The 23,432-nt window shown below is 40.8% G+C and overlaps 1 protein-coding gene across 11 annotated transcripts in view; it reads right to left on the bottom strand.

Moving 5' to 3' along the window:
• CEP70 (centrosomal protein 70) overlaps positions 1 to 14,683 on the bottom strand; it is an 80,039-nt gene extending 65,356 nt beyond the window's left edge. For 8 of the 11 annotated variants that reach the window (XR_003792332.1, XR_003792333.1, XR_003792334.1 and 5 more), the window contains exons 1-3: positions 14,598 to 14,644; positions 12,906 to 13,004; positions 12,119 to 12,221 (exon numbers count right to left, since the gene is read on the bottom strand). Coding sequence is in view for 6 of the 11 variants with exons in the window: in XM_029214374.1 (XP_029070207.1) it covers positions 12,119 to 12,127 (9 nt within the window). In the remaining 5 variants the exon portion in view is untranslated. Of the gene's footprint in view, positions 1 to 12,118; positions 12,222 to 12,905; positions 13,005 to 14,329; positions 14,366 to 14,597 lie in introns of those variants that run through there. The other 3 variants (XM_029214371.1, XM_029214372.1, XM_029214376.1) reach the window with 3 other exon arrangements.
• Between the last annotated feature and the right edge of the window lie 8,749 nt (positions 14,684 to 23,432).

Genomic DNA, 23,432 nt, shown 5'->3' with positions numbered 1-23,432 from the left:
AAGCCTGTACACCACAGCTACTGAGCCCATGTGCTGCAACAACTGCAGCCCGCAAGCCTAGAGCCTGTGCTCTGCAACAAGAGAAGTCACCACAATGAGAAGTCCGTGCACCACAACAAAGAGTAGCCAGCACTTGCCGGAACTAGAGAAAGCCCGCGTGCAGCAACAAAGACCCAATGCAGCCAAAATGTAAATAAATTTTTTGATTTAAAAAAAAAAAAAAAGAACCCATCTTGCAATGCAGGGGATGCTGGTTCTATCACTGGTCAGGGAACTAAGATGCCGCAGGGCAACTAAGCCTGCGTGCCGCAACTAGAGAGCCAAAGTGCTGCAACTACAGAGCCCCACGGGCTTTGGTGCCCGCACACCACAACTAGAGAGAAGCCCAAATGTCGCAAGCCTGCATACTGCAAAGAAGAGCCCGCACACTGCAACAAAAGATCCCACATGCCGGGGCTTCCCTGGTGGCGCAGTGGCAGAGAATCTGCCTGCTAATGCAGGGGACACGGGTTCGAGCCCTGGTCTGGGAGGATCCCACATGCCGCGGAGCAACTAAGCCCGTGAGCCACAACTACTGAGACTGCATGTCTGGAGCCTGTGCTCCGCAACAAGAGAGGCCGCGATAGTGAGAGGCCCGCGCACCACGATGAAGAGTGGCCCCCGCTTGCCACAACTAGAGAAAGCCCTCGCACAGAAACGAAGACCCAGCACAGCCAAAATAAATTAAAAAATAATGATAATAAAATAAATAAAAATTAAAAAAAAAAAGATCCCACATGCCGCAACTAAGACCCAACACAGCCAAATAAATAAATATTTCTTTTAAAAAATGAACAGTGCCTAAAGGACTGTGAGACACCATCAAGCAGGGCAACATACAAACTGTGGGAGTCCTAGAAGGAGAAAAGGGAGAGAGAGTGGCAGAGAGAATATTTAAAGAAATGATGGCTGAAAACTTCCCAAATTTGTTGAAAGATACAAATATATATATTCAAGAAGCTCAACAAACTCCAAGAAATGTAAACTCAGAGAGACCTACACCAGGAAGTACTATAATCAAACTTCTGAAAGACACAAAGAGAGGATCTTGAAAGCAGCAAGGGAGAAGTGACATATCACATACAAGGAATCATCGATAAGATTACCAGCATATTTCTCAACAGAAACTTTGGAGTCCAGAAGGTAGTGAGATGATACATTCAAAGTGCTGAAAGAAAGAAACTGTCAATCAAAAATCCCATATCTGGCAAAACTGTCCTTCAAAAGAGAGAACAAAATTAAGACATTCTCAGATAAACAAAAGCTGAAGGAGTTCGTTACCATTAGACCTACCCTACAAGAAATGGTAAAGGGAGTCCTGCAGGTTGAAATGAAAGGACACTAGACAGTAAATTGAAGCCATATGAAAAACTAAAGCTCTCAGTAAAAGTAAATGGCATGGTAAATATGGTAAATACATGGGCAATTATAAAAGCTACTATTATTATGACAAAGATGTGTAACTCCACTTTTTGTTTTCTATATGACTTAACACATTACTGACCAGGGGAGTTTTATAGAAGCTAACGTCTGTGGCCATCAATTTGTTATGTAAGTGAATACTGAAACACCCATGTTTGAGTAAATATCAACAACTTTTTTTGCACTTAATGTATTCATTTGAAACGAAAGCATCCTATTATTTCGTTAGAGTGTGACAGGGAGTATAGCAGGCACCTCTGTGCAGGGGAACAGAACATCTATTACAAATACACCATGTTTCACTGCACTTTCCCCTGGAAGAGCAGACTCTACACTATCTGGCAGCATTTTTTTTTAGTCCTGTGGGGATTATTTCCTCTAGGATATGTTCTTTTATTTTACCTGAGAATTGACAAGGTGGATCTTTGTGCAGGGGCTCTTTTAGAAATGCCACAAGAAGGACCAGGTGCAGGACTACCACTACCTTCACCAGAATGGTGAATGAATGAACTACATTCACCAGTTACCCATTCTCTAGTTACTGCTAACAAAAACTGCTTGTAAGTAATTTTATTCTGTGCCTTAAGGCTACAATAAATTTTAAATGCATTGAATAAACTGAAATTACTCAAATAGAAACCCACTTTCTTATACCATTTTCAAGTTTTCCAGAGGATATTGAAGTTTGCCAGATATTGATTGGATCAATCAACTCCTTTCATACATTATACTCTAATACACAAGTAGGCTTACTTATCTGATGGCCAGTCCTCCTGTCTTCCTTTCCTGTAGATGCTATGGAGGCATCATGAATACTTGTCACCATGCGGACTAGCTTCTTATCTTTCCATATAAGAATCACTTCTCCCTTCTGTAAGAATGTCATTTCTCCCCACTGTAGATTTTTAGATTTCTCCTTTAATTCGTTTGGTAGACACGATTCTCTCCTATGGTCCCACAAACTCTGGTTTTATTTTTCAACAATATTTCAGATGTGGACACACTGTTGTAATAATTGTCTTAGTAAATATGGTGCCATAAATCAAGATAAGGTTGTAGGACCCATAATATTGTTTCTTGCAGTTTCTTTCCTTCACCTGTGTAAATCTTAAGGTTGCACAGATATCCAATTTCACTTTCACTAACCATCCTGACCAAAATTTCATGTTTTGTAAGTTTTCTGGGATTACAGGTTTTGAATCTGAGCCGTCCTCTCCACTTTATGATTGCCTCATCAAGTGATAGTTCTTGTTTGGGTATTATAGACCGATTGAAATTTTGGTAGAAAATAATCCAGAAGAGGTTTAACTTTTTAAATTCTGTCTGCAGGAAGTGGAGTTTCTGAGTTATCATTAAAGTGAAGAAATGTCATTATTTGTTCAAACCTTCTTCTCGTCATAATCTTTGGAAAGATAGGTGTTTCAAGTAAGGGATCAACCAACCAATATTCTTTCCAGTGTGACTTTCTTATTTGTCCCACCAAAATTATTAATCCAAGAAACTTCTTCATGTCACTATGTTACATCAGTCCATTTTGAAGCCTTATCACACTTTTTATATGATTTTTCACTCTGTTGGTGATACAAGTTTGTCTGAGAAGTGACCAACTCGAAAAAGTAGTTACCAAAAATTAATTCTGTTATTTCACTAACACTTTGTGGGTTATTACACTCAACAGTTACACCTGACACATCTGTAAGTCTTCTAATTTTCGTGAAATGTTGTCTTCAATCCACTCTTCTGTAGAAACAAAGGAGCATTCTCCAGCACCATGAGCTTCATTTTCACTTTCTGTATCAGAATCAATCACTAAGGTTTTTTGTCTTTTTGTTGGCCTAATATTCACATCATCTAAATCAGAACTATATTCTGAAGAACTATCATCTTCTGAGACACTAGTATATATGTCACTCGGAAAATCAGAGAAAGTACCTGCATAAATTCATTGAAAAATTCTTCTTCACTCAAAATTTCACAATGCGTCATTTTTGAAAATTTTACCATAATAAAATTGCATTTATAATATACACAAGATTGGAACAAAAACTTAAAGGAGCAAAATGTGAATGATAATGACAATCATAAGTTGTATAAAGAACCTTTGATCAATTTTAAGTTCTAACAGCTTGGCACAGTGATGTTAATTGTATCACTCTCTAAAAACATATTGATACATCTCCAGTCAATAACATTTGGGTAATAAAAGACACATTAATAAGTCTCCAGTGGATAATGTGTTAAGAAACAGATAATTTTTAAAAAAACAATCACTAGTCTAAAAGCTAATATTATTGTAACTTTGGTATGTAATGTCACATCTCATTTTCCACCTAATTTAGGAGACTAGGGTCTTCCCTGGTGGTGCAGCGGTTAAGAATCTGCCTGCCAATGCAGGAGACATGGGTTCAAGCCCTGGTCTGGGAAGATTTCACATGCCGCAGAGCAACTAAGCTTGTGCACCACAAATACTGAACCTGCGCTCTAGAGCCTGTGAGCCACAACTACTGAAGCCCGCACACCTAGAGCCTGTGCTCTGCAACAAGAGAAGCCACCGCAAGGAGAAGCCTGCGCACTGCAATGATGAGTAGACCCTGCTCTTCGCAACTAAAGAAAGTCCACGCACAGCAATGAAGATCCAATGCAGCCAAAAATAAAAATAAATTAAAAATAAATAAGAGACTAAATTAATTTAAAATAATTATTAATTTATGTTTTGGGGCACACATGTATAAAGATGTAATTGTACAACATCGACAACTAAAAGAGGTGGGGGAGTGTTATAATTTATAATGTTAAATGTAATCTCCATGGTAACTGCAAAGAAAACAGTGATAAAATATATAGAAAAGGAAATGAGAAAAGTGAAGAGAAAAACATTTCACTACAAAAAAATCAACTAAACACCAAAAGACAGTAATACAGGAAATGAGAAAATAAAAAGGCCATAAGATATTACTAACAATAGCAAAATGAGAGAAATAATCCCTACCTATGAGTAATCACTTTAAATGTAAATGGGTTAAACTCCTGACAGATTGGCAGAATGAATTTAAGAAATCCAACTACATGTATCTAAAACAGGACCCACTTTAGATCCAGCAACACAAAGACATTGAAAGTGAAAGGATGGTAAAAGATATTCCATGAAAATAATAACCAAGAGAAAGCAAGGGTAGCTATATTAGTATCAGACAAAATAGACTTTAAATCAAAAAAGGTTACTAGAGACAAAGAAGGACATTACATATTAATAAAAGATTCAATACAGCAAGAATATATAACAGTTACAAACACTTATGCACTTAATAACAGATCACCAAAACATATGAAGTAAAAATTGACAGAATTGAAGGAAGAAATAGTTCTACAATAGTAGTTGGAGACTTTAACACCCCATTCTCAATAATAGATATAACAACCAGATAGAAGAAAAGTAATGAAACAGGAAGAAAAGTAATGAAACAGGATGTGACACAGTAAACCAACCAGATCTAACAGATTTATAAAGAACACTCTGGGGAATTCCCTGGTGGTCCAGTGGTTAGGACTCTGAGCTTCCACTGCAGTGAGCACGGGTTTGATCCCTGGTCAGGGAACTAAGATCCCACAAGCTGTGTGGTGTGGCCAAAAAAAAAAAAAAAACAACAAAAACACTCTACCGAACAACTACAGAATACACAGTCTTCCAAGTGCACATGGAACATTTTCCAGGATAGACTATATGTTAGGCCACAAATTAAGTCACCACAAATGGATGAAGTTAGAAATCAATAACATAAATAAAAAATTCATAAATTTATGGAAATTAAATACAACACACTTGTAAATAACCAATGGATGAAAGAAGAAATCACAAGAGAAATTAGAAAATACTTATGATATTAATGAAAATGAAAACACAAAACTTACGGGACACAGTGAAAGCAGTGCTAAGGGGGAAATTTATAGGTATAAAAGTTTACATTAAAAAATGTGAAAGGTCTCAAATTAACAACCTAACTTTACAACTTAAGAAACTAGAAAAAGAATAACAAACTAAACCTAAAGCTAGCAAAGGAAAGAAAATAATAAAGATTAATTAGAGCAGAAACAAAGGAAATAGAGAATAGGAAAGCAATAGAGGAAGTCAATGAAAGACAGCTGAAAAGATCAACAAAAATGACAAATGTTTAGCTAGATGAACAGAAAAAAAGAGAAGATTCAAATTATTAAAATCAGAAATGAAAGTGGGGACATTACTATCAATTATACAGAAATTTAAACTATAAAACAATACTATGAACAATGGTATGCCAACAAATTAGATAACCAAAATGAAATGGATAAATTCCTAGAAATACAAAACTTACCAAGACTGAATCACAAAGAAATAGAAAATCTCAGTACACCTATAACTAGTAAGGAGATTGAATCAGGAACCAAAAAACTCCAAACAAAGAAAAGCCTTGGACATGGTGGCTTCACTGAGGAATTCTACCAAAACATCTCAAACTTTTCCAAAACATTAAAGAGGAGGGAACACTTCCTAACTCATTCCTGGAGGTTAGCATTACCCTAATATCAAAACCAGACAAAGACAATACAAGAAAAGAAAACTAAAGACTAATATTCCTTATAAGCATCAATGCAAAAATCCTCAACAAAATAACTAGTAAACCAAATTCAGCAGCGTATTAAAAGGATTACACACCATTTCCAAGTGGGAGTTATAGTTGGAATGTAGGAATAGTTCAACATATGAAAAGAAATCAACGTATTACACTACATTAATGGAATGAAGGAAAAAAAATATCATCTGAACTGATGCAGAAAAAGCATTTGACAAAACCCAACACCCTTTCATGATAAAAACACTCAACAAACTGGGAATAGAAGGAAACTAATTCAACAAAAGCCATATATTAAAAAGCTACAGTAAACATCATACTCAATGGTGAAAGACTGAAAGCTTTCCAAGATGAGGAACAAGGCAAGGATGTCCACATTCACCACTTTTTTTTTTTTTTTTTTTGGAGTATAATTGCTTTACAATGTTGTGTTAGTTTCTGGTGTACAACATAGTGAATCAGCTATATGTATACATATATCCCCTCCCTCTTGGACCTCCCTCCCACTCCACCCCATTCTCACCCATCCAGGTCATCACAGAGCATGGAGCTGAGCTCCCTGGGCTACACAGCAGGTTCCCACTAGCTATTTTACACATGGTAGTGTATTTATGTCAATCCTAATCTCCCAATTCGTCCCACCCTGCCCTTCCCCCCACCATGTCCACATGTCCATTCTCTACAACTACATCTCTATTTCTGCCCTGGAAATAGGTTCGTTTGTACCATTTTTCTGGATTCCACATATATGAGTTAATATACAATATTTGTTTTTCTCTTTCTGACTTACTTCACTCTGTATGACACACTCTAGGTCCACCCACATCTCCAAAAATGACCCAATTTTGTTCCTTTTTATGGCTGAGTAATATTCCATTGTACGTAAGTACTACATCTTCTATATCCATTCATCTGTCATTGGACACTTAGGTTGTTTCCATGTCCTGGCTATTGTAAGTAGTGCTGCAATGAACATTGGGGTACATGTGTCATTTTGAATTATGGTTTTCTCAGGCTATATGCCCAGTAGTGGGATTGCTAGATCATATGGTAGTCCTATATTTAGTTTTTTAAGCCACCTCCATACTGTTCTCCATAGTGGCTGTATCAATTTACATTCCCACCAACAGTGCAAGAGGGTTCCCTTTTCTCCACACCCTCTCCAGCATTTATTGTTTTTAGATTTTTTGATGATGGCCATTCTGACCGGCGTGAGGTGATACCTCATTATAGTTTTGATTTGCATTTCTCTAATAATTTAGTGACGCTGACCATCTTTTCATGTGCCTCTTGGCCATCTGTATGTCTCCTTTGGAGAAATGTCTATTTAGGTCTTCTGCCCAATTTTTGATTGGGTTGTTTGGTTTTTTGATATTGAACTCCATGAGCTGTTTGTATATTTCGGAGATTAATCCTTTGTCCGTTGCTTCGTTTGCAAATATTTTTTCCCATTCTGAGGGTTGTCTTTTCATCTTGTTTATGGTTTCCTTTGCTGTGTAAAAGCTTTTTAAGTTTAATTAGGTCACATTTGTTTATTTTTGTTTTTATATTCATTACTCTAGGACGTGGGTCAAAAAAGATCTTGCTGTGGTTTATGTCACAGTGTTTTTCCTATGTTTTCCTCTAAGAGTTTTATAGTGTCTGGTCTATTTAGGTCTTTAATCCATTTTGAAAACTTTTGTGTATGACATTAGGTATGGTGTTCTAATTTCATTCTTTTACATGTAGCTGTCCAGTTTTCCCAGCACCAATTATTGAAGAGGCTGTCTTTTCTCCATTGTATATTCTTGCCTCCTCTGTCATAGATTAGGTGACCATAGGTGCATGGGTTTATCTCTGGGCTTTCTATCCTGTACCATTGATCTATAGTTCTGTTTTTGTGCCACTACCATACTGTCTTGATTACTGTAGCTTTGTAGTATAGTCTGAAGTTGGAGAGCCTGATTCCTCCAGCTCTGTTTTTCTTTCTCAAGATTGCTTTGGCTATTCAGGGTCTTTCGTGTTTCCATACAAATTGTAAAATTTTTTGATCTAATTCTGTGAAGAAGGTCATTGGTAATGTGATAGGGATTGAACTGAATCTGTAGATTGCTTTGGGTAGTACAGTCATTTTCACAATATTGATTATTCCAATCCAAGAACATAGTATATTTCTCCATCTGTCTGTGTCATCTTTCATTTCTTTCATCAGTGTTTTATAGTTTTCTGTGTAAAGGCCTTTTTATTCCATGTAGAATTGGAAGTTCTCACCAAGCAATTAAGCAAGAAATAGAAATAAAAGGCATCCAAATTGGAAAGGAAGAAATAAAATTACCTCTATGTGCAGACAATATGATTTTATATGCAGAAAACCCTAAAGAATACACACACACACACACACACACAGAAAACTGTTAGAATAAATGAATTCAGCAAAGTAGCAGGATACAAAAATCAACATATAAAAATCAGTACATTTCTACACACTAACAGTGAATAACCCAAAAAGGAAATTAACAACTCCATTTACAACAGCATAAAAATGAATAAAAATGGCAGTAAACTTAACCAAGGAAGTGAAAGCCTTGTACGATGAAAACTACAAAACATTGCTCAAAGAAATTAAACAGACATAAATAAATGGGAATATATCCTATGTTCATGGATCATAAGACTTAATATTAAGACATCAATACTAACTAAAGCAATTTACAGATTCAGTGTAATCCCCATCAAAATCCCAATGACATTTTTTGCAGAAATAGAGAACCCATCCTAAAATACATAGGGAATCTCAAGGGACCCTGAATAGCCAATACAATCTTGAAAAAGAAGAAAGAAGCTGGAGAAGTCACACTTCCTGATTTTAAAACTCACTGCAAAGCTATAAAAATCAAAACATAGTGGTATTGGCATATAGACAAATGGAGGAGAATAAAAAGCCCAGATATAATTCCCCACATTTATTGTCAAATGATTTTCAACAACAGTGCCAAAAATCCAAAGGGGAATGGTCAGTCTCTTCCTCTTCTGGGAAAACTGTAAAAAGAATGAAGTTGGATCCTTACTTAAGACCATACACAAAAATTAACTCAAAATGGGGCTTCCCTGGTGGCGCAGTGGTTGAGAGTCCGCCTGCCGATGCGGGGGACACAGGTTCGTGCCCCGGTCCAGGAAGATCCCACATGCTGCGGAGCGGCTGGGCCCGTGAGCCATGGCCACTGAGCCTGCGCGTCTGGAGCCTGTGCTCCACAGGGGGAGAGGCCACAACAGTGAGAGGCCCGCGCACCACAAAAAAAAAAAATTAACTCAAAATGGATCAAAGATCTAAATGTAAGAGCCAAAACTATAAAACTCTTAGAAGAAAACATAGGGTAAAAGCTTCACAATCCTGGATTTGGCAATGCTTTCATGGATATGACAGGAAAGGCGCAGGCAACAAATGTAAAAACAGACAAATTGGACTTCACAAAAATTTAAAACTTTTGTGCATCAAAACATATTGTCAACAGAGTAAACAGGCAATCCATGGAATGGGAGAAAATATTTGCAAATCATTTGTGATAAGGGATTAATATCCAGAATACATAGAGAATTCCTGAAACTCAACAACAAAAATTCTGATTAAAAAATGGGCAAGGAACTTGCACTTATCTAAAGAATATATAAAAATGCCCATAAACACATGAAAAGATTTCAATATCACTACCCATTAGGTAAATGCAAATCAAAACTACAATGAGATACCACCTCATACCCATTAGGATGGCTACTATCAAAAAAACAGATAGTGAGGATGTTGGTGAGCATGTGGAAAAATTGAAACCCTTGTGCCCTGTTGGTAGGAATGTCAAATGGTACACCTGCTGTGAAAAATAGCATGGTGGTTCTTCAAAAATCTAAATGTAGAACTGCCCTTATGATTCAGCAATTCTACTTCTGGGTATATTCAAAAGAATTGAAAGCAGGGTCTTGAAGAGATATTTGTACATCCATGTTCACAGCAGCACTATTCACAATAGCTAAAATGTGGAAGCAACCCAAGTTCCATCAAGAGATGAATGGATAAGCAATATATGGTATATCCATACAATGGAATATTATTCAGCCTTAAACAGGAAGGAAATGTTTACATATGCTACAACATGGATGAACTTTAAGGACATTAGCTAATCTCAAAAAAACAAATGCTGTATGATTCCACTTATACAGAAAGTAGAATGGTGGTTGCCAGGGTCTTGGGGGGGATGGTGAGTTATTGTTTAACGGGTATAACGTTTCAGCTTTACAAGATGAAAAGAGTTCTGTGTGCGTCTATAGATAGAGCTAGGATACTTATATCTGCCTGTCTACTGAAAGCCCTCAAACGGTGACTGACTCAGTATCCCTAGAATACAGATTATGATCTTGAAATGCTATTTCCTTCTTTAAAAAAACAGAGTTTCTTGAAGAAATGATGATTTCAGATTTGGGACAGAACTGATTTAAGATATCCGACAACAAGGAAGCTATTAAAGACTAGTAGGGTCATATCAAAAGGATAGGCTTGAATAGGCTCCCCCCAGCCAAAGATGAGACCACATGAGCTTTGATAATAATAATTGCAATGAACTGAAACACGTAAAATGTTTAAATTCATGACCTCATACTGATATTAGATTTTTAAAAAGAATTGTCTCAAAAACAATACAAAAAAGAATTGTCTTCAGAAGATAAAAAATCGATTCACTTTCTCAAAAACTGGTAAATAAATGGAAAGAATCAAACACTTATGCTGCCTTTCCTAAAGGAATTGTACTGCTGCATATTCAAATGATAGATAAAGGACTAATATTCCAACTAATAAGTAAAAAAGCCACGATAGAATACCACTATTTTGCAACCTTCAATGAACAGATATAGGCATCAAGTACAAACAGGTGCTGAAAACACAAAGAGAAACAATACGACATTCCACACCTCCTATGGTCTTGGCAAACACCACCTAGAGAATTACCAAAGGGATTGAATCTGAGTCTGATCCAGTCTTGGATCCAGCTACTAATATACAGGAATTACCCAGGGCAGAGAAACATAATTAACTGTACATGAGTGTGCAATCTGCAAAATCCAGACTGTAGGGTATACACGTCAAATGACCCAAGTTCTTCATCAGATAAATTGTAAGAAAAGAAAGGAATAGGGAGAAAACCTACAGATTAAAAGAGATTTTTTTTAAAATGTAATGACAAGACTACATTATAGTGCTGAAGAATACAGATTTATGAAAAAACTTTTTTTAACACAAGGAAGCAATTACTATAAAAGTCAGAAGAGTGGCTACTAATGGGAGTACACAAGTAGTTGTAATTGGGATGGAGCGAAGTTTTAACACAGCTAGCATGGTTCTTCACCCTGACCTAGGTGGTATCGTCTTTCAGTAATTCATTAAGTTACACATTTTTATGTATGTTCTTTTGTTTGACTTCATAATAAAAATTCATTTTTTAATAAAAAGATTTTGTTAAATAACAATAAAAGCGAAAGGAAAGGAAATACTAACTAAAAGAAGGCTGGTAGAGCCAGAATGCCTAGGTTCGAATCATGGATTCTGCCACACAACCAAGAAAGTACTAATCTCTGTGCCTCAATTTCCTTATCATAAAATGAAGATAATAAAAGTACTTAGCTCATAGGTTCTTGTGAAGATTAGGAAAGTTAATATAGAAAGGACAAATAGAACAGTGCCTGGCACACAGAAGTGGTGACCAGCTATCTGTGTTATCTTAAAAAGTTATTTAACCATTCTGGGCTTCAGTTTCCTTAATTGAGTTTAAAAAATCTGATAGGAGGGACTTCCCTGACAGTCCAGTGGTTAAGACTCTGAACTTCCAATGCAGGGGCATGGGTTCGATCCCTGGTTGGGGAACTAAGACTCCCACATGCTGTGGTGGGGTGTGGCCAAAAAAAAAAAAATACAGTATCTGACAGGATTATGAGGAGGTCAAAATATACATATAGTATTCCATAATTAGCAGATCCTTTCCAGTCTCTCAACATCCAGAGAGAGTTATCTGTCACATCAGACATACCTCAGTCATAGCACAGTCCTCTTGCACTTTTCACCTGGTCATTCAAGTTGATCTCAATGAAATGATCACTCAGTGACTCTCATATCTGAAACTGGATCTTCATCTAAGTTTCAAAAAGATAAAGAGACCCAAATCTTAAAAAGTTCATCTCCTAGTAAGAATGGTCACGTGTTATTCCCAGAACAGGCATCTGTCTTACCGGTGGTAACCACTAAACAGAAGCTGGAACAACTGAATTAGCTAATGGACTCCGATGCTCACCACCACATGCCTTCACCATTGTCTTCTTTCCCCTTATCTTTCCTGTCCCCGCTCTGTTGAAACATTTACCTGGGAGTCCAATTCTATCATCATCTAGCATCAATTCTGATTCTGGCTTCAAAGGTAGAATGTGGGAAGCAGTCAGCCTTGAGAGCAAGCTGCAGACATGCCAGGCATGCCGCTGCTACTCGAAGGGACTGTGCCTACTTGTTCCTCTCCTTGTTCCATTCCATGGGAGATAAATCACCAGGGCCCAGAGATCAGAAAGAATGTAAAATGAGACAAGCAAAGCTGTCTCCCCCCTGCACGTGCAGGTTATTTTTGATGATTCTGGGTTTATGGGTTTTCTCCCAGGGAAGTTAACCTTGAGCCGAGACAGTCTGTAGATAATGTAAACCACCATCTGGCAACCTTCCTTTTTCTAGTCTATATAATCTGCAACTGTAGCATAATAAAATTTGCCTTGCAACCATCAGTTGTCTTGGTCCTTCTGACCCCATTCGTCGGTGCTACTTCAGTTCCTTACCCCTTCCCTTCTGACCCTGGGCGGCGAAATCCTCTTTCTCTGGCTGGTCTGCGGCAGTAGAATAATTCTCATAGGCAGGCGTACTCTCAGACAATACCACTGAACACAAAAAGCAAAGGCAGGGAGAACAACTTTCACAATTTCACCTGTGACCAAGCCCTCCTTTTCAGAAGTCCATACTGTGAAATTAATGTGCCAATAGTTTGCAGCTGCCTTTACCCCACTACAAGCTGTAACAGGACATAGGTCTGGAACTCTGAGTCAGAAGAGACCCAATGCTTCCCAAAGCCAAAGCAGAAGGTGCAGCTTGCTTTAATCAGTGTCATAACACACCTAAAGTAAGACTGTGAGAATAGGAGTTGCAGGGTTGGAGTTCATTTGTACACAGCATAGAAAGCCAAGTGCATAGAAGCAAAACACATTTCTATCTCCTTGCACTGAGATCTCCCAAGAGTCCTTTGGTAACTTGCCCTTTATAGGTCTGAAGCCCCTGTAACATGCACCATAAATTAAAATGTAATCATTTTTCACTACTTTGGGGGGGGGGGAACTGGAAATAAAGCATGACCAGTAGCTGTTCTTTCTCAAGTGAGTCACATCAAAATGTGGAATTAGCTTTCTCAAAAGTACGTATTTCACTTTACTGCAATAAATGGAACATCCAATGCTTTCAAAGTCTCTATTGTCTATTAAATGCAAAAGCTCTATTCCAAAAATATGCCAACATGCTGTTTAACTTCCTAAAAAGAACTGAATCTACCGCAAATAAGGAAACGGAATTAGCACGGGATTTCATCTCAACCAAATCATTCTGCCCCCGCGAGAGGTTACATAAAGGGTCAGAACACGCCTCCAAGCAGAAGCTGCGGGCAAAACCCTAGTCAGCCACCTCTTCCCCAAAGTGGGGCGGGGAAGGCCCGGGTCTACTTGGCAATACCAAAAGTAAAACAACACAACAAAACAAAACCTCATACAGAGGACTGAAACCAACAAAGGTAATGCGTGCCCAGTGTTTAACATTATTACGGTTAGAAAATAAAGTGGTACAAAAACCTGTTTGGTCTGCGTGTCACGGGTCTCTTAGCCTTGCAATATTTTCACCTCACTGATTTTCTTAATAAAATCAAATTAGGCTCCGCATAAAGAGGCCCCTCCGATTCTGAAATGGGCCTAATAAACCGGAGAAGGAGATACCTACTCTACCCGTCCGCGGAGCCCCCACCTTTTGCTACGGGCCTTCACTAGCCAAGAGACCTTCTCAAACACCTTGACAACTGCAAAGTGGAGCGGGTCGGCCCTAGTGGACGCTTGGGAACGGAGTAACTACAACCTATCCAGAATCCAGACTGCGCCGGCAATCATTCCACGCTTCACACTCACTGCCTCATTTAACCTTCTCAACCACCATATAAGGCAAGAATTACCAGCTGTGTCCTACAAATGAAGAAACTGAGGCGCTGAGACGTTAAATGGGAAGCCAAAGATCACAAAGGGCGGGAAGCCAGACTTGAACCAGGTTTCTCAGGTCACCCCGCTCCCCCCGGCCTTTACACTGGGATTTTCATTGCTCCTCTCTGGGAACCCCAGCAAGGGTCAGTCTGACCACTCGCAGGGCGCAGGTGTGGTCAGTTCCCGGGGCTCCTCAGGCAGGGGCTCCAGCCGCCGCTTCTGTGAACCCCGAGAGCCGCTCACCTTACTCAGCCGCTACCGCCCTCCAGCAGCGCGCCCAACCCCGCCGGCTCAGCGGCCCGGCCCCGCCTCTGCGACCGTTACCACGCCGTGGGAGGCCGGCCAATCGAGCCCGAGCGCGTCGAGGAGCCTGCCTCTGCTCTGGCTTAAACTCCGGAGCGATTTTCTCAGGCCGCCCGTGAAGGCTGGGCCTGCCCCGCGCCCTCTGGTTGGCTCCGCTTCTGGGGATGGGGCCTAACTTTGACTTAGACCTGTGCGTGCCGGGCTGGTTTTGTCGTCTGCGCCTGCGCACTTCCATTGCAGCTGAAAATAGGCTCTGGCTCAAGTTGTCTCTCTCACTTACCTGGATCACACACGCACACGCACACACACACATACACACGTCGTGTCTGCTAGCTCCTGCGGATCACGTCAGCGTGTTCTCTATGTTCCAGACCTGGCTGAGCGGTGCAGCGCCTGGCATTTGGAGGACGCAAATAAGTGTTTGTTGATGACGTTTTACCCTCCCATTAAACATTTTCCAAATCTCCACGAAGTGTCAGGCCATACATCGAGCTCCAAAAATGCAAAAGTGTCTGGCTGGAGATGTTCAAAATCTAGTTAGGGAGATAGGTATACACCCTGAAATTAAGGTGCAGTGTGATAGGCATGATCAGAGAAAGGTGTCTAGGGCACAGAAGGGAAAGAAAAGGAGGATTTACCTAGGTCCCTGAAGTCTTCCTCGACCAGTGCGTCTCAACCCTGGCTGCACATTAGAATCACCTGGGGAGCTTTGGCAACAATGTTCAGACCCCAAGTTAAGTAAATCAGAATCTGCTGGGTAGGACCCAGGCATTGGTAGTTTGTAAAGCTCCCCAGGTGATTCCAATGTGCAGCCAAGGTAGAGAACTACAAACCTAGAGAGATGCATAAGAAGAATGATTCTGAATGGTGAAGAGTTCCCCAGCAATACAGATAGGAAAGGCAGAAATGCGTGGAGGGAGAGGGGGTTCAAGAACCTGCTGTTCTTTATGTCTTAGCACAGAAAGAATTCATTGAGAGGCAAAGTGATAGATCAGAAGTGTTTTATTAGAGTAGGACGCTTGTGAGGCTTACAAGCTGGTGGGCAAGGGAATGCCGCTCCGAGAAGTTAGTGGGCTACAGTTTTATAATCAAAGAAAAAGAAGACCACCTTCTTCCTCATTCTTGAGTAGATATCAAGCTTCCATCATCAGTTCCACCTCCACATCAGGTGGAGGAGTTTTCTTGTCCCCACATGGTCGAACTGGGACTGTCATGGTGCAATGGAAATGAGCAAAAAGGCAGTAACATATACTAAAATATGATAAATCATCTCGGGTTTCAGTATAATGTCACCTTTTCCTTATATTTTTGTTTTTAGTGTGCACAGAGAAGCATGTCCTAGGAATCATTAATTTACTGACCTCACTGGGCAGGATGTGTGTCTCATGCCACCACTGTTTTGTTTTGGGGCAAGTTATGCTTCTGTTGCATGGTTTTGTTGCTAAGCAAGCCTGCTTTCTTGAGTGATCATTAACTTACAGGGGTCTCCCATACTTTTTCCTTACAATCCCCTAGAGGAATTAACTATTTAATCACCTACTTTGGCCATTTACTCTGTCCCTATCAGTATTTAGAGAAAACTTCATGTGCAAATTAAGATAATAACTCCAAAGCACATTATTATAATGCCTAGTTCACAAGTGCTCAGTAAACCTTACTTTTTTTTTTATCTTTCTGTAATTAAACCTGGACTCCTTTGGTACAGCTCATATCTGCCCTCCCCCAAAACCTAACTCCCAAAGCATTGGCCAATATAATGGGCTTCCTGAGGAAGCTGAGGAGTATGTTGAATCATTGGAGAATCAGAGAAGGAAGGCCTTTAGCAGGTGTGCTGAGGAGCTGGGACTTTGTACTGGAGGCGATGGGCAACCACAGATGAGTTTTCAAAAGGAGTATAAAATGGAAAGGCTTTTGTTTGGGTCTTTTCAAGCCTAACTTTCTTGCATCCTGATATATAAGTAAAAACTGTAAAAAAAAAAGGGGGGGGAGGGCTCCACAGTGTACAAATATGATCAGTGTTCTTTTTTCTCCACAAAAGGAAATCATCTCAATCCTCTCTGTATCACTTTAATAAATTCAGAATCTACAAATAGGGCCCCTGCCCACCTTTTTCAAAAACTCATAGCAGGTTAAGCGATCCAAAAATTCCCAAAGGAAAATCCGGCTGTGACACACCTGAAGGGAAGGCCTGGTGGCCTTTGTCATTGCATCTTATAGCCACACGATGTCACTGTTCGCAACCTGTACTTTCCAATTGGTCAAAGGATGCAAGTCTGTAGCACAGCAGGTCCCACAAAGGCCAACAGGGATCTCCCACGGAGGGCATGGTGTCTCTCACAAGGAGGTCTCAGGGTCACAGCTTTTAGGATTCAACTTTCAGGCCCATACTCAGCCTTCTTCCAGGCAGCTGGAGCCACTATGAGTTTGATCTCTGTGTCTGTCTGCCCCATGCAAACATGTCCTCACCCCACCGCCACCCCCAGCCCTTTCCATACTTAGCTATTCACACTAGCCTGGTTGGCAGATTTTCATTTTCAACACTTGGAACACAAAGAGTCTCACTGCTTGACTTTTCCAGGGTAATATGGTGACTTACCCACTTTTCTGAGTGTAGCTGCCCTAATTATAGCTAGGAGGCCAAACATCATTGGTCAATTAGGATTATTTGCCTGCAAATAGAATAGAAAATCTGATTTTAAAAAAATCTGATTCAAACTGTCTTCTTAAGCAATAAGGAAATTGATTATCTCACATAACAGGAAGTCCAGGGGCAAGACAGACTTTGGACTTGTTTGATGCAGTGGTTCAACAAGTTACCAAGACAAGTTATTGGAAAGTACAGGATATCAAGTTTATCAAGTTACCAAGGAAAAGTTTACCCTCTGGTGTGGGTGTTCCTTGAGTCACATGGATTACAAGAAGGAAACATGGCTACTTGGGTAAAATTGGAGTTCTGTAAGGATCAAGAGGAAAATGGACACTACATGGATGATCACCAGTATCCTTCACAATCTTCAAAGCAAAAAAGGCTGTTTATTCTCTAATTCCTAACAATAGAACCTCTCTCCCATCACTCCTGGATTTTGTATGTAGCAAGTGGAGGGGAGGAAGCTCTAGAGCACTGTCCTCCAAAGGAATCCCTTCTTCTGAACCCCTAAGGCTTTTCTAGCACCTCTCTGCCAGAAAAGGAAAGGGCCCTGCACACAAGTTCAGTCTTTAGGTCAGCATCCTGCTGCACTGGTCTCAAGAGTCTTCTATGGACCTCATCTACCCACCAGGATTCTAATGGTTCTAACACTCATTTAACATTCGTTCATTTACAAAAATTTATTAAGCACCTGTTATATACCACCGATTGAACTAGATACTTTCTACGGTGGTGAGTAAACCAGATGTGGTTCCTGCCCTCATGGAGCTTACAGTATAGTTGGGAAGAGAAATATGGAATACAAATAAGCATATAATTATAATAATTGCTATGAAGGAAGAGAATAGAGTTACATACAGGAGACCTCCCTGAGGAAGTGGCATTTAAGCTGAGATCTAAAGCCTGTCTTCATTTCGTCGTACTGCTTTCCTCTGTGTTTTGACTTCCCAGTATAATTTTTTTAAGGTTTTATGTATGTATGTATTTAATATGGCTGCATTGGGTCTTAGTTGCAACACGTGGGATCTTTGTTGCCGTGTGCATGATCTTTGTTGCAGTATGCGGGATATTTTAGTTGCGGCTTGCGAACTCTTAGTTGCGGCATGTGGGATCTAGTTCCCTGACCAGGGATCAAACCCGGGCTCCCTGATTGGAAGCGCAGAGTCTTAGCCACTGGACCATCAGGGAAGTCCCCCACAGTGTAATTTATAGCCTACATTAGCAATTAAAATAGATCTATTTTCTAAATTTCTAAATTGATTCTCAAATTTTCTCCTGAGTATAGAATTATCAGGTGCCACAATAAGAAGTATAGCAAATATGAATGAAGAATTCTTGCAGATTCTTCGACTCACAAGTCTTTTAGACTTAGAATCCTTTATTACACTAATACATTTGCTCTGCCTCCCCTGGGGAGGTATGATCCATGGGGACATGGATCATACCTCACTAATCTTTTTCCAGTACCTAGCTTAGTCCCTGGCACATAGTAGGTGCTCAATACAGTGTTGAATTACATTGTTAAATCTGAGTCAGATTTATACAGCAGCATTCACCTTCAGTAGCCATTTTCCAGTATGAAAGACAATAAGCAAACAGCTCAGGCAAATATATTAATAACAAATGCTTAAGAATCCATACAGCATAACAACAGTTAAATGAATTGAGCCCTTAAAATGTGTCAGGCTCTGGGCTAAGTACTTTCATTTTCTAACTTGTTGACGCTTCACAACTTTAATGTAAGTACCGTTATTATCTTTGTTTTACAAATGATCAAATTAGAAAATAGAAGTTTAGAGAAATGACTTGCTAAGGTCACACTGCTAGTATGTGGCTGAGCCAGGATCCAGGATCTGAAACCAGCATTCAGGCTCCAAGAACCACTTCTCCCAATGGGCATCTGCTCTACCGTAAGATTGGTGTAGGCACTTATTCCAACTTGCAATTATTTCATCTGTCTCTGTATTAGTTATCTATTGATGCATAACAAATTACCCCTACTCATAGCAGCTTAAGCCAAACATTTATTACCTGGGAGTTTCTGTGGGTCAGGAATACAGGAGTAGGCTAACTGCAAGGTCTGGACAGACTCTTTCGTGATGGTGCACTCAACGGGTTGGCCGGGGCTAGAGTCATCTCAAGGTTCAAGTGGACTGAACGATCCATTTCCAAGCTCACTCATGTGGTTGCTGGCTGGCCTCGGTTCATTCCTTGTCAAGTGGACCTCTCCACAGGCTGCCTGAGTGTCCACATATGTAGCAGCTTCCCACAGAGGAAGTGATGAAGAGAATGTGTGAGCACCTAAGACAGAAGCTGAAGTCTTTTTTATAACCTGATCTTGGATGTGATATAGCATCACTTCTGCTGTATGCTACTGATTGCACAAACCAACCTTGCTAACACTTGGACAAGGGCTATACAAGGATGTGAATACTAGGAAGTAGGGAGCTCTGGGAGCCATCGTGGAGGCAACCTACCTCATTGCATCCGTTTGCTAATTTTTGTGACTGTCTTCTCCACTAGAATGTAAACTTCACGGGTGGGGAAAAGCCATCAGTGCTTCTCGTTGTCATATCCCCTCACACGCTGCCTGCCATATAACAGATTGTCAATAAATAGTGAATAAATGTGATGATGATGGTGATACTGTTACTGAATTAAGTTGTATGGACCCTACTCAGGCCATAGCCCGGCCAAGGGCCTCTGCCTTGTCAGGGGAGGGTTCTTTTTCCGTTTGGGTTCGAGTAAATAATGAAACGGAAGCTGAGATGAACACAGCACAGGCTTTATTCAGTGGCCAAAGAATAGAGAAGCGGGGAACTAAGTTCACAGATCATCTTCTCACCCACCCGGCAAGAGGGATTTAATGTTAAAGAGTACTGTAGGGCTTCCCTGGTGGCGCAGTGGTTGGGAGTCCGCCTGCCGATGCAGGGGACACGGGTTCGTGCCCCGGTCCGGGAAGATCCCACATGCCGCGGGGCGGCTGGGCCCGTGAGCCGTGGCCGCTGAGCCTGCGGGTCTGGAGCCTGTGCTCCGCAACGGGAGAGGCCAAAAAAAAAAAAGTACTGTAAAGACAAAGGGAGGAGGAGTGAGGCTAATGATAGGGAGGTATATGCATAAGTCTACCAGGGAAGGGGCAGGGCTTTTTCCAAAGGAGTGGCATACCACCCGTTTTGATCCTTTTTGTTGTATAATGTCCAGCCTTGGTGGCTGGTAGGGTGTGTCACTTAATATGCTAAGGTAGTTAAATCAACATATAATGAGACTCAGGGTCTGTTGTAGGTCAGATTCATCACCATCTTGGTCCCAGCTGGTTCCATCTGTTTTTTTTGTTTATAGATTCCTTTCTTATCTCTGGACCCTTTAACTTAAAGATTTAGGTGAACTCGTGCTAAAGGTGGGGGGTTGAAGGGTGTGAGCAGAGACCAGGGTCAGCTCTGGCAACAATAGGAATTCCAAAGGGTGGCTTCCTATAATCCCGTCCCCGCTCTCACACAAATTCCCAGTTGCCATGCATGGTACCATGTAAATACTTTTTTAAGGCAGAACTATATCATGCCCTAAAACATGTACTCATGTATATAATTTCTATATAACTATAGAAGGTGGACTTGGAAGCAAACACACCAAATCCCTGAGAACGTTGGCCTTTGGGGAGGAGAAGAAAGTAATGGTGCTGCGGGTGAAAGTCAGATAGGGTTTTATCTTCTACTGGGATTTTTTTTATTGAGCCAACATTTAACGATGGTCAATTCTGGGTGGTGGGAATATGGGTATTTTTCTCTGTACTTTTCCATATTTTTAAAATTTCTCAAAATAAACTAGATATAGATTTGTAGTCCTAAGCAATTGGAACATGTGCCTTGGAATGATCCTTAGGCACTTAAAAAGTGCCTTCCTTTGGCTCTTTGCTCTAATTAAGAGTGTATCTACAAACCCCACTCTCCAGATGACTCAGACCAAAACCTATTTTCTCCTGAAATTGTCAAACTTTTCTGGTTTGAAGTTCTACAAAATCACCTTGGTTCGCTGCTTCTCCACTTTCTGTGTTTTGTGTAGATAGAGCCAGAGCCTCCATGGGCTGAAGGAGAGAGACCCAAGCAGCAGCAGCAGCCTGGCTGGCAACAGGGGGGCTGTGGTTCCTGGCACTGGTGCTGACATACAATCCTCTGAGGCCAGAGTCCTGGACCCCGGGCTCGTTTGAAAAGCACTGGTGCCTCTTCCTTTAACACACAGACAACAGTCACGCTGGACCAACACTGGAAGGGTGCATGGAAAGTTTTAAACCTGTAGGTATCAGATTATGCAACTTTTCCCTTTTTTTTTTTTTTTTTTTGCTGTACGCGGGCCTCTCACTGTTGTGGCCTCTCCTGTTGCGGAGCACAGGCTCCGGAGGTGCAGGCTCAGCGGCCATGGCTCACGGGCCCAGCCGCTCCGCGGCATGTGGGATCTTCCCGGACCGGGGCACGAACCCGTGTCCCCAGCATCGGCAGGCGGCCTCTCAACCACTGCGCCACCAGGGAAGCCCCTTCCCTTTTATTTTGATGTCCATTCATGCTGTTTAAGTAGTAAGTTCAGAAAATCAGTCAATCCATTAACAATTTCCTTTTCCAATGGAGGCCCGACGAAAACATGGACTATTGTGAATGAAAGCACTTTTAGCTGCTGTCTTAACATAAATCACTGACATCCATGGGCAGGTTGGTGAGAGGCAGCTTAAGAGGTTAGAGCAACATTTAGGTACTTCTTGGGTAACAAGAAGACACTCTGAGAGTGGAAATAAAGTCAAAAGCAGGATCAGCCAGATGAGTACGTTTCACACTCAGTTCAATACCTTTCACAGTATTTTGTTCAGACTTTATTTCTTTCCATGACAATCCTGTTTGATAACAAGCGACTATTCCTATCTCCAGTGTCCTGGACCCAGGGAATGAGTAGGTAGAAAATACAGCCCAAACTGGTGTGTTCCTTAATTCCAGGTATCCCAGAACCTATACCCAAGGAGGAAACAGTGGCACAGAAGAAGCCAGCGGAGAAATCCGACTGCCTCGCCTATTCTGGGGACAGACTTGGGTACACTTCACGAGTGGGCTGACCCCCACTACATTCTGGGGCCCCTGGGAAGAGGGGCTCCCCAGGCCTCTAAGACAGGACCTATATTTCTGTTCATGCACAATTAATACTTTTTTAATAACAGGCCTTGTTAGTATGAACTTTTCAAATCCCACAGGCCTGGCTCCACAACTTCTGAAGGGCTTTGGGTCTCTCTGCAAAATGGGTGTAAGTATAATCACTGGACTGTTGTGAGAACTACAGGCAATGATACACAAGGCACAAAGCAAGCATTCGATAAATTACACATCGTTGGTCTTGTAAAAGATATTCTGATTCCCAAAGTTTTACAAGAAAATATGACTCTTCATTAAACAATACTTTTGAGCTGCTGCCCAACCAGGGTTTCCTGGTCCTAGCCCAACAACTCACAGCTGTTTCTCAGAAGAACTAAGGATTGGGAGAAAGGAATTAGGGAGGTATCTTCAGCTAGCCTTGTCTCATCTCTGGAAATCACCACTCTGAGGCCTTTTACCTTTGCCCCCTAATTCATTCTTTTAACAATCATTTATTGAAAACTCTCTTTTCAGGACATTAGTGCAGAAAAAAATACAAATATGAAAAGTCTTTGTCTTCAGGGAGCTTTCAATACAGGGTGGCAAACAAGAAATCAGTGCTCTCTGAGATCCAGTCGACTACTTTGCAGAGAGGTTGACCTAATCAATAGATTGTTCTTTATTGTTTCTCAACTCCCCTTCTCTCACATACTTGCTCAGCACCCTCACTACCAATCCCAGAGGTGAAACAATCCTTTTTAACGTTAACATCAAGCTGCAGGAAGAAATTACACAATGGGGCCTAGATGTCCCTGTACCTCCAAATCTTCAGAGCCCCAGGACCCCCGGAGAATCACTTCACATGTCTCTACTTTGTTGCTGGGACCCACTCTCCACAGGGACCACTCACTGCTCTTCTCAGATGGCCCACTCACCCACGGTCCTCCCTCCCTGCAGTGATGCTGTCTCTTCCTTAAAGTGAAAAAAATCGAGGCCACCTAAAACATTACTCAGGCCTGC

The sequence above is a fragment of the Monodon monoceros genome, unplaced genomic scaffold, assembly GCF_005190385.1.
Source record: "Monodon monoceros isolate NGI ecotype Baffin Bay Population unplaced genomic scaffold, NGI_Narwhal_1 Super_Scaffold_11, whole genome shotgun sequence".
Lineage (NCBI taxonomy): Eukaryota > Metazoa > Chordata > Mammalia > Artiodactyla > Monodontidae > Monodon > Monodon monoceros.
The sequence above is the reverse complement of the archived record's forward strand: the minus strand, read 5'-3'. Positions and strand labels throughout refer to the sequence as shown.